The sequence below is a fragment of the Sphaerodactylus townsendi genome, linkage group LG06, assembly GCF_021028975.2.
Source record: "Sphaerodactylus townsendi isolate TG3544 linkage group LG06, MPM_Stown_v2.3, whole genome shotgun sequence".
NCBI classification, from domain to species: Eukaryota; Metazoa; Chordata; class Lepidosauria; order Squamata; family Sphaerodactylidae; genus Sphaerodactylus; species Sphaerodactylus townsendi.
The window spans coordinates 29149516-29161839 of NC_059430.1; the positions used below are offsets into that span (position 1 = coordinate 29149516).

The 12324-nt window shown below is 43.1% G+C and overlaps 1 protein-coding gene across 2 annotated transcripts in view; it reads right to left on the reverse strand.

The window, feature by feature from the left end:
- Positions 1 to 12324, reverse strand: part of CREB3L2 (cAMP responsive element binding protein 3 like 2) — a 94539-nt gene that overhangs the window by 7589 nt on the left and 74626 nt on the right. For both annotated transcript variants that reach the window (XM_048501767.1, XM_048501765.1), the window contains exon 9: positions 1532 to 1631. In XM_048501767.1, the coding sequence (XP_048357724.1) occupies positions 1532 to 1631 (100 nt within the window). The remainder of the gene's footprint in view (positions 1 to 1531; positions 1632 to 12324) is intronic.

Genomic DNA, 12324 nt, shown 5'->3' on the forward strand with positions numbered 1-12324 from the left:
CTATCAGGATGTGCATTCAGCAAAGATGAATTTAAAAAATGGCAGCAATTTAGAGATAAAATTCAGTTTCAGGTCTAATAGACCGGAATTTTTTTCAGGACTCCAGATATTCCCAATATGGGCATTCGGGAATATCCAGATCTACCCAAAAATTTCAGGCCCACTAGACTCGAATCTGAATGTACACCTTCCCCCCAAAGTTTGCACATTCCTATTTTCTATGCTATTTTTGCCGATAAGCTCCATGTGTTTAGACAAAAGCAACAGGGATTCTGCGTTCAGGGGAAAGGTAGGCATATAAAATATTTTAAACCAACTGGGGGAGGAGAAAAATTATAGGTGAATGAACAGACAACAATTTTAAAGCCATTTCCCCTCTAGGATTAATTTAGCAAGACAATGGACACAAATTTACCTACCATACAGAGCCAACCTACAAGTAAATTCTGCCTTGCTTGCTTTAGTTGAGGGAATCACCTGTTCAAATGCTCCCTAATTATTAAAAATCCTTGCTTAAGGGAAGTTAATTAATTAGGACGGGTTCCCTAGCTTGCTATTGTTCATGCCCAGGTTGCTTTTTAAATCATACAATGTGTATATTGCCATTATTAATTTTTGTAAAGTATGTAATTCTGTGAAGGGGAAGAATATACAGAAAATATTTCAGGATGGCAAGGAACTGTAAAAAGGGGAATGAACATTTTACCAAGCCTGGCTCTATTCCATTATGCTGGGAAACACAAAGCAATCCAGTCTACCATGACTAAAAAGAATGCACCCAGCTTAGATACATTCAGGCTCCTGACTTGAATGTAAAGCTGCCATATCTTGAATGAACCAAGTGGTCTATCTATCTTAGTACGGTCCTATTCTATCTGATTATGATAGCTTTCCTGGGCCTTTCCTGCCCTTTCCATATGAAATCCGAAGATGCTGGGGACTGGAACGAGGATCTCTGTGTGTAAATCATGTACCTTACTATGGAGCCATGTTGACTTCCTTCATCGTCAATGTCGTGTGGTTTCCCCTAGTCCTTCACACAGACATAAGAACATAAGAACAAGCCAGCTGGATCAGACCAAAGTCCATCTAGTCCAGCTCTCTGCTACTCGCAGTGGCCCACCAGGTGCCTTTGGGAGCTCACATGTAGGATGTGAACGCAATGGCCTTCTGCGGCTGTTGCTCCCGATCACCTGGTCTGCTAAGGCATTTGCAATCTCAGATCAAAGAGGATCAAGATTGGTAGCCATAAATCGACTTCTCCTCCATAAATCTGTCCAAGCCCCTTTTAAAGCTATCCAGGTTAGACAGTCAGGCTCATAGCATCATTTCAGCCAATTCTATCCCCATGTTTGCTCCTTGGCCTGCCCGTGACCACATCGCAGTGGAAAAAATATTACACAAACTAGCAGGACCAAGACATAATTTTTCAGTGATCGATGCAACTGTACCCTCTTCACACCACCACAGCTGTAGTTAAAGTGTCAGAGGTCAGGGGAAGCTTTGAGGAGGAAACCACCAGTAGACTCACCATGAGACATGTTCCTGTCTGGGTACCAGCAGCTTTGCACGAACGAGACACTTTGCCGGCCACCGTGGCTTGAAGCCTTTGTAACTGCTGCAGGAGTGTTCTGAAAAGGAAAAGCAGAAGGCATCAATACATAACAAGGTCTTTGGCCTTCTTTTATATAGCGTTCCTATTCTCCATCCTTACTTTTTCTCTGTTAAGTTTATAGGAAATGTCAGTCTCTGCTGGGGTCTAAAAGAGTCAATAAAGATTCTCTTACCCATACATAGTACATATTCAAGTATACTAAGTGGAATGGAACTGTATTTGAAGAGGGATGGCCAATAAGTAGCTGTGGATCTGGCTCCCATTTCATGCGCATTTTCTCTTGTAAGAAAAAGATGTTCTAGTCACAAGATGTTCCACTCTTTCATGACACAACTATCTTTGGTATCTCGCATGCATATAATGTGTGAGTGTACACCAGGGATTCCCAGCTTGGTTCCTGTGGGTACCATCAGGACCATGAACGCCTTTCCTGGTATCCACCAAGTATTATCAGGAAGCCGGCAGGGTCAGGGGGGCTTTTGCCAACTGAAGATCAGATTGGCTGGACAGATTTTTTAGAAAGTTACTTCAGCAATAGCTGTCTATTTTCTTGTGCTTAGAACATATTGTGCATTATCACTCCATCATACTAAATGAGACACTTGAGGAATGCTGTACAGTCTGATCTATCCCATTTAGCATGGCATAAAAAAAGACATAGAGTATATCAGGGCAGTTCTTTGCATTCGGGGTGATGGTGGTGGTACAGGTATTGGAACAAATCATTCTTTTGCGGCCGTCTACAATATCCCACCCAATATCCCACCCAAAATTCAGAAAGAACGGTAAAGTAGGCATCACATGCTGGCAATTTTGTACCTCCCATTTGCATGAGCACATATTGTGGTTTATGCTACTTTCAGGCAGTTGGTTAGAGCTTGTCTAAGCAGCTGGTGGACCAGTCTTCTGCTGGCTATTCCTTGCGGAGGTCCCCAAAACACTGGGGTCTAGGATGGTTGCCCCAGTTTGCCCTAGCCAAGAGATCATCCTGTTTATGCCCTAGACAAACTGACTGAACAGCCTCTGATTAATTTACATTGATAGATGATGTAACAACAACCACCACCTTTATTAGGCATATAATGTTTCCCCCAGGGAACTTTGGGGATAGTGGTTCAGCAAGTTGAGTTATAAATCTCTCAGTTCAGATTTACTACCATTCTGAGAGATGTTTCAGAGGGGGATATGTGCATAGTAGAGAGCTGTTTGTAGTAAATAAAGTACTGGAGAAATTCCCAAGGATACTAGGCTTTTAGCTGCCATGAAGCTGTGGAAGATTCCTTTCTAATACTCTGCACATCATGGTTAGTAATTTAAGATGGATATCTTAAAAAGAGGTTTAAGATATCTTAAGAAGACACCCCTTGTATGAATGCACACTTTGTATGAATGGCATATTAAATAGCCATTCTCAGAGAGGTCAATCATTTTTCCTAGCTTGATCTTGATAACAGTTGGGGTGAGCAAGTATTGAGTTTGCAGGAAATGGTTTTCAGAATGCCACATTGTCAATATCTATCAGGGAGACTAATGGGAATCCATAGAACGCTGAGAAGAGCTTGCCACCAATGACTTGTATGACATGTATTTAGAAAACTGCATATACAAATGCACAATCAAAGAATAAACCAACTGAGTCAAGGAGTTTGTTTGAACCAACACAAATCTTTCCTGAAGTCCATGAAGTTCAGTGCAAAAGTTCAGAATCAGATGCTATGGATCTTCCAGATGCTGCTTCTAACTAAAGCAATCACCCTGAGTATTACCGCCATTTTAAAAAGTGTTTTGTGTAATATGGTGGAGGGCGATATAAATAAGGGATGAGGATATATAATTGTGTCTAGAATTACCATGACACTGTAGCTCCTGAGCATATTTACTTAGCCAAGGCCTACCATGTAAAATATGTACAGGACTGCATCTAGGGTAGATATGACTGTGATATTCAGCTGAAGAATTCATCGTTATGTTAAAGTATAATTGAATATCCAAGTGTATTGCACTCCTTCATTACATTAGAGGAATCCCACCCCCCCACCCCCCCAGCCTTTTAAATACATACATAAAAATAAATAACTAAAAATAGTTTCTTCAGTTTCAGCAGAAGGGTGAAGTCTATGGGCTACTTCCCAGGCAAGATAATAAGATTTTCTTTTGTTTACTACAGTATTGGGGATTTCTATTTCCAACATTTATTTTCCCCCCGCATTGTTTCAACTGTGAAAAACTAAAATTAGGTGCCTTTAGAATAAAACAATTTGAAGCTTTGTCTCTAACACTGCATTTGCTTATAACTAACAGCCCAATCCAGAGGTCTGGGATGGTCAGGGATGGCACCGCTGGGGCACGGCACTGCTACCTCCAAAGAGCTTTTCAGTGGGGGGTGTCAAAAAAATAAAAAACCCTCCCTGCAACCAAAAAGCTCTCAATTGGTAAAAGTCCCAACCCCAGGTGCCAGCATCCCAAGAGGCAAAGCCAGGGTAGAAGCTGACTGACATCAGCTCTACCCCCAGCCATACCTCTGGCACGGCCCTACCCCTCTAGCAGAGCTGGCAGGGCCCAGGAGTACTGGCATCATAGAAGCTGTCCACCAGCAGATTTGCCCCTCAGTCAGGGTCAGTGCGCCGGGGAGGGGGGCAAATCCACTGGCGTAGGGCCCTGCTGCCTCAACCTCTTCCTTCACCCCTGACCCTGAATTAGACAGACATTTCCAGTTACTGGAGGCTGTGGGAGGAAAGGGGGATGCTGTCGGTAGGGTTGGCATGGAAACCTGGGGAAATGGTTGGAATGGCGTGGCTGGCCCAACAGGGAGGGAGGCTTCCCGCCACTGCTCTGCTGGGCTGCAGTTCTTGTTTGGGGTAGAGGGAGGGTGCCTAGGAAAGGAGGAGGCCACTGGTGGGCCAAGGAAGGAGGGCGGTATCCCACCACTTTTCTTCCAGGCCAGGCTTCAGCTTTTGGATGAGGGAGGCTGTTTGGGGAAGGGGGAGGCTGCTTGCGAGCCCAGCAGGAAGGGCGGCTTCCTGCTGCTGATCCACTGGGCTGGGCTTTGTCTTTGGGGCAGAGGGAAGGTGGTAAAGGAAGGGGGCGGGCACTGGTGGGCAAGCAGGTTAGCCGGTCTCTCACTCTGCTTTGGTCACGATGATGAACCATAAGCCAATGGGGATACAGGACAGCCCTGAGCGCTCATTGACTGAGGGTTCGTTGCGCAACACTTGACACATTAGTGAATTACATAGGGTAAGATATTCTCAGCGAGTGTGAAAACTGAGTCAATAAATAACCGTCTATACAAAGAGACGTCTAATAAGCACAATGTAGGTCAATACAATCAATATGAAGAGACATCCAATGAGTGATGTACTGGGGCTATTGAAACCTGAATGGGCACAGCCTACTAGGCAACATATAGACTGTGGATAGAACAAAGGAAAAGAGTATTACATCAGCAGAAAACAATGGACCAGCAACAGCATAATATGTGCTATAAACTGATAATACCTCCTATGAACAGTGGAGTATAAAGCACCTTCCTCAAGTATCCTATTATATTCCTGTTTCCCTCACAGAAAAGCACTTCCAAACAAATCTGTTTTACGTGATATGTGGAAAGGACTGTGGAAGTCCTCTTGACCTCCTCAGGCAGGCCATTCCACAAGGATAGGGCCACAACAGCTATGGCCAGGCCATTAATCCTTGGTATTCTTCCTGTACACTCAAAGTAATCCAGTTTAAGAAAGATGCTGGACATGGAACGCCACACAAGTAACTTTTTTCTTTAACGTACTCAAGAGTTATTACATCTGGCCTCATGCTTACAACTCTCTGGGCTTTCTTATGAAATACGAAAGGGAGCTTCTTATACTTGTAAAGAGAAAATACTTTTAAAGAAGTTAGTTTAAAATAGTTGTAGGACATAAATCCCCAGGGGTGTCTTTAGAGCTGAATATATATTTTGCCCATATGTTTTTAAAATCAATCATCTCCCTAATTAGGGTCTAAATGAATTCAAGGACTCAAGAAGTTCAGGCTTAAATTAGTATCTGCAACGTTCCCAGCAGAGATTTATGTAGACCAACAGAGCTTTCTCTCAGATTTATGAAACAGTGTCTTCAACAGGCCAGAAGATAAAAGGATGCAGGCAGAAGCAGAAGATTGAAAAAGGGTTTTGCTCTTCCTTTTCTATATTAGCAGAAGAGCAAGCAACCAACTCAGGAATACAAAATTATTTCATAATCAGTGAATAACTATATTTTAACAGGCAAGGGGGTGGCCAGGACACGGGAAGGAAGGAAGGAAGGGAGGGAGGGAGGGAGGGAGGGAGGGAGGAAGGAAGGAAGGAAGGAAGGAAGGAAGGAAGGAAGGAAGGAAGGAAGGAAGGAAGGAAGGAAGGAAGGAAGGAAGGAAGGAAGGAAGGAAGGAAGGAAGGGAGGGAGGGAGGGAAGGAAGGAAGGAAGGAAGGAAGGAAGGAAGGAAGGAGAGCAGAGTCTTCATGAGGCAGGTGGTAAATCCTTTCCCTACTGCTTTTTCTATGCTCCAATTCAACACTATTTTCTTCCCCATCTGTGCACTCATGTTTTGAATCCTGTGTAGGAAAACCCTTTTTGGAGCACAGAAAAAACAGATAAAGCATTAAAACAACTTATGGCTTCTCTGCTCAACCACCCCACCCCAACTAAATATTCTTTTCTTTTTAACCCAAAACAGCCAGTTGTTATGAGGGTCCATCACACGTTTGCATATAATACACAGTTAAAACCTGTACATTACTGTTTCAAAAACTGTCTAGATGATAAACTAATAGACAAAGATCCACAAATACATGGCCAATATCGCTCCTTCAGCCTAGCAAGCATCACTTCCATGTTTTAATTTATTAAAATATTTACACCCCAACTCCCCTTTCTAGCTCAAGGTAACTTCCGATTCAGCTTATTAATAATCTCATTTGGAAACTGTACACTGAAAATAGAACAAATTGAGTGAGAAGCTACTTTTAAAGAGAGAGAATGTGAGTGTGTGATATACTAAAAGGCTCCCCTGCTGTATACCTGATTAAAGGTCACAATGGTTTTGGTAAAACAAACATGTTCCTGGCTATTAAAATTAGTTGGGGAGGGGGGAGAGCATAAATTCTGAGGCAATGTGGCAAAAGACACTGTACTCTTACACTGCCTTTCACATTTTGTAGACAGAATTCAAGATTCACCTCCTCAGATACAACACGAATTAAGAAGAAGAGTTGGATTTATATCCCCCCTTTCTCTCCCGTAAGAAGACTCAAAGGGGCTTACAAACTCCTTTCCCTTCCCCCTTCACAACGAACACCCTGTGAGGTAGGTTGGGCTGAGAGAGCTCCGAAAAGCTGTGACTAGCCCAAGGTCATTCAACTGGCGTGTGTGGGAGTGCACAGGCTAATCTGAATTCCCCAGATAAGCCTCCACAGCTCAGGCGGCAGAGCGGGGAATCAAACATAGTTCCTCCAGATTAGAGTACACCTGCTCTTAACCACTACGCCACCAAGAGTGACCTTGTTTTTGTGTTTCCCACAACAAGGGAGATTCAATCATTTCACAGCTTTGCCACATAAGGAAAGCCACCCATATTCTATTTAACATTTCATTTGACTTCAAGGGTGGGCTAATAGTGCTAGGAACAAAGAAAATCCCCGTTCAGAAAATTTATGATTGTCCTCAGATTAACAACATGGGTGTGATACCCCTGTACACAGTGTTCAATGTGGATCTGGCAGAGAAGATTCCTTCCAACACTTGTGAGCTATTCATTCTCAGTCTAACTTACCTCACAGAGTTAAATCCCTCAATTACTAGATCTCCAACTCCTCAGAGGAATGGAAGTAAATAAAATAAAGATGATGAGTCAGTTGGTAACCCAAATGGGTTTGGTGAGAGTCAACTTACTGTGGAGGTGCAGCTGGGTGTTCTTGGGTTAGTCACAGCTTTTCAGAGCTCTCTCAGCCCCACCCATCTCACAGGGTTTTGTTGTTGGTGGGGGCGGGGGAGGGAAAGGAGATTGTAAGCCCCTTACAGGAGAGAAAGGGGGATATAAACAGTGGTGGGATCCAAAAATTTTAATAACAGGTTCCGATGGTGGTGGGATTCAAACAATGGCGGCGCCGCACACACGCACCTCCAGTCCCTATTGGGCAGGGAGGTTGCTTTCGTAACCCCTTCTCGGAACTCAGAAAAAATTAGTAACCACTTCTAGAGAAGTGGTGAGAACTGATTGGATCCCACCTCTGGATATAAATCCAAACTTCTCCTCCTCGTCCACCACCTCCTTCTTCTTCAATGAAAATATAGCTGCTGGATGGAGAATGGGTAGGAGTGCCATTATTTTGATGCTTCCTATTGGAAATCCTAAAATCTCCCCCTGACTTTTGTTAGTAAAGATGATACATTTTTAAGAAATCACTGTTGAATATGCTTTTGGATATCCCATAGCTTCCATGTTTTTATAAATAAAAAATATACTTGATTGCCTCAAGGATCATCGAGTCAAGGAAACTAAAACAAGACAGACCTGAAAATTGCAGGCCTCCCCTGAAAATTCTCATTTAAGCTTCTGACAAAAGCCAGAAGTATTAATGAGAAAAGACAATGACAGCATTGGTTCTGGTGTGGTTGGAAGAAGGAATCAGTGAAATTGAGGGGAGGGGGCGGGATATTCACTACATGTCAATTTCAGCTCTCCTCTGTTTTTGTTGACACACGCTCCTCTGTGTCCTTGCTCACCAACAGATTTTCTCATTTTAATGGCAGACTAAGCAAAAAATAAGTACTTGGAGAAAGAATCAGCAATTCCTGTTTAAGTCTTGCGAAGGAGCCGCCCAGTTTGAATTGTAAAACCATCATCATTTGGAAAGGCACTTTATTTAATAGGCATGCTGGAAACCATTTCTGATTGATTAAATTCTGTTAAGCGGCCTCATCACTCCTCATCCTGGAGCCAACTCTGCTCGGCCTCCCTAAATCAGCTTGCATGAAACACATTCGTTTCAGAGGCTAGTGCTCTGTTAGCACTTAAACAGGCTTACTCTCATACAGGAAACAAAGGGAGGGATCCTTCCTAAAACTCTTGCCAGCCAGCATTATTTGGTATAGTTCAAAAAGGTTTCAAAGGCTTATCTAGTAGAAAGCCTAGATAACTGCTTCCCATTTGATTTACTTCAGTTATCTTTTTTGTTTGCAGGTCCCGGCAGGCCGCCAGGAAGGCCCAGTCAGATCCCAAGGGCCTCGTGTACCTTTTCTGCCAGCAAGCCACAACACAGGTTTCCACTATCACTATTGTATCTACTGAGGCAATTAAAGACCGAGACAGTTCACCAACAGTCATTGTACCTGCCTGCCTGTATCAAGAGTTTTATGCTAACTATTTCTAGGCAGCGGACACTATCCCCAAATTCCAGTAATTAGGAACGGCAATCCAGCTCCTCCAAATAATAAAATTAAAATGCAGTAAACCTCAGCTGTAGGAAAATCTCTCCCTCCTCCTATCCTGAGTTATATTACAATCATATTTACACAATTCAGCCTTTTCCCTTAGTCCTTTCAAGCATGTTTTCTGCACCGCGTGCAATTGAAGCATTGCTAGCATTGTTAAATTGCTTAACTATGGAGTCATTGATGTGGAATGTCAGAAATGACCTAGACTTAACATGCAGAACAGTAACTTGTATACACAGTTCTTCATGCAGGTGAGGATATGCCAGTCCCATGCACATATCACCCAAGCTGAATCGGGATAATTGTCCACAGCCCTAGAAAGGGTGCGGAAAACGCTAACATGCTTATTTATGCTACTATCACAAGAGGCACACAAGCCATATTTTTGCAGCATTCTAGATGTAGTCAAGTGTTTAATTCACAGCTATGGGCAGGGGGCGGGGGAGGGACTGAGTTAATGTGAGGGAGAAGGAAGGAAAACAGACTACAGTTGATACCAATAGAGCAAGTTCCAGTCAAAATCCTGAAAACGACATTATGCTATTTTTAAGGAAACAGGGAAGGGACAAAGGAAGGTGCACATGCAAAAGTGACACTGGAAGATTTTGGCTGACAAATTCAAATATGCAATTTAAAAAATATTGGGACTCTCAGCCAGCTGATTAAATTTAACAAGCAAGTTCATGCACATTCCAATTCCTCAATATTCCCCTTTTCAAAAGCCTGAAGGGTGGGAACCGGTCCTCCTCACACCTCTCTGACTGTGAATAATTGGCACTATTCACAGTCAGAAAGAGCATGGTTCGTATTATCTTTCTCAACCGATTTGAAAATGTTTCAGGCATACTGGAACCTAACACTTCCATTTAGAGAAAGAAAGGCAGCTTCGGGAGGGGACGTGACACAGAAGGGTTCTTCACTGTTTTTCCACCACCCCTTTCTTGTTTTGTTAAAGAATTTCCATTTTCCCTTACATAAATTCTATCCCTATAATTAATTACACAGGAAGAACGCCTGTTCTATATACATTTCAATATCTTCACCTTTGTACCAGAAACCGCATTAAACTGATTCCAATATTGTACATTCCAACATTGTATAGAGAGTGATCAAACATTTCTACAGTGTTCATACAACCAAAGTTTGCATAACAAAACATAGTTGTAGCTTTATTAAGAACATAAGAACATAAGAACAAGCCAGCTGGATCAGACCAGAGTCCATCTAGTCCAGCTCCCTGCTACTCGCAGTGGCCCACCAGGTGCCTTTGGGAGCTCACATGTAGGATGTCAACGCAATGGCCTTCTGCGGCTGTTGCTCCCGATCACCTGGTCTGTTAAGGCATTTGCAATCTCAGATCAAAGAGGATCAAGGTTGGTAGCCATAAATCGACTTCTCCTCCATAAATCTGTCCAAGCCCCTTTTAAAGCTATCCAGGTTAGTGGCCATCACCACCTCCTGTGGCAGCATATTCCAAACACCAATCACATGTTGCGTGAAGAAGTGTTTCCTTTTATTAGTCCTAATTCTTCCCCCCAGCATTTTCAATGAATGCCCCCTGGTTCTAGTGTTGTGAGAAAGAGAGAAAAATTTCTCTCTGTCAACATTTTCTACCCCATGCATAATTTTATAGACTTCAATCATATCCCCCCTCAGCTATCTCCTCTCCAAACTACAGAGTCCCAAAAGCTGCAGCCTCTCCTCATAGGGAAGGTGCTCCAGTCCCTCAATCATCCTTGTTGCCCTTCTCTGCACTTTTTCTATCTCCTCAATATCCTTTTTGAGATGCGGTGACCAGAACTGGACACAGTACTCCAACTGCGGTCGCACCACTGCTTTATATAAGGGCATGACAACCTTGCAGTTTTATTATCAATTCCTTTTCTAATGATCCCCAGCATAGAGTTTGCCTTTTTCACAGCTGCCATGCATTGAGTTGACATTCCCATGGAACTATCAACTAAGACGCCTAAATCCCTTTCCTGGTCTGTGACTGATAGCACTGACCCCTGTAGCGTGTATGTGAAGTTTGGATTTTTTTGCCCCTATGTGCATCACTTTGCATTTTGCTACATTGAACTGCATTTGCCATTTCTGAGCCCACTCACCTAATTTATCAAGGTCCGCTTGGAGCTCTTCGCAATCCTTTGTGGTTCTCACCACCCTACATAATTTGGTATCATCTGCAAACTTGGCCACCACGCTACCCACCCCTACTTCCAGGTCATTTGTCGAATAGGTTAAAGAGCACTGGTCCCAAAACGGATCCTTGGGGGACACCACTCCCGACATCTCTCCATTGTGAGAACTTCCCATTTACACCCACTCTTTGTTTCCTGTTTCTCAGCCAGTTTTTAATCCATAGGAGGACTTCCCCTCTTATTCCTTCATTGCTGAGTTTTCTCAACAGTCTCTGGTGAGGAACTTTGTCAAAAGCCTTTTGGAAATCCAAGTAGACAATGTCCACCGGTTCACCCCTGTCCACATGCCTGTTTACACCCTCAAAGAACTCTAGTAAGTTTGTAAGACAGGATTTGCCTCTGCAAAAGCCATGCTGACTCTTTCTCTGCAGGTCTTGCTTTTCTACATGTTTTATAATTTTATCTTTAATGATAGATTCTACTAATTTACCAGGAACAGATGTCAAACTGACTGGCCTGTAATTGCGTGAGTCCCCCTAAATCCTTTCTTAAAGATTGGTGTGACATTGGCCATCTTCCAGTCTTCAGGGATGGAGCCTGATTTCAGGGATAAGTTGCCTATTAAAGTGAGAAGATCAGCAATTTCATGCTTGAGCTCTTTAAGAACTCTTGGGTGAATGCAATCTGGGCCAGGGGATTTGGTAACATTTAGTTTATCAATGGCTGCCAGAACTTCTTCCTTGTCTACCACTATCTTCGCTAGTTCCTCGGATTCGCCTCCTAAGAAGCTTGGTTCAGGTGCAGGAATGTTCCTCACCTCCTCTTGGGTGAAGACAGATGCAAAGAATTCATTCAGCTACTCTGCAATCTCCCTGCCATCTTTTAGCACACCCTTTGTTCCTTTGTCATCTAACGCTTCCCTTGCTGGCTTCCTGCTTTTGATGTACTTGAAGAACTGTTTGTTGCTGGTCTTGATGTTCGCAGCCATGCGTTCCTCATAATCCTTTTTTGCCTCCCTTACAGCTAACTTGCTTCTCTTTTGCCACCATTTGTGTTCCCTCTCATATTCTTCATCAGCCAAACTGGACTTCCATTTTCTAAAAGA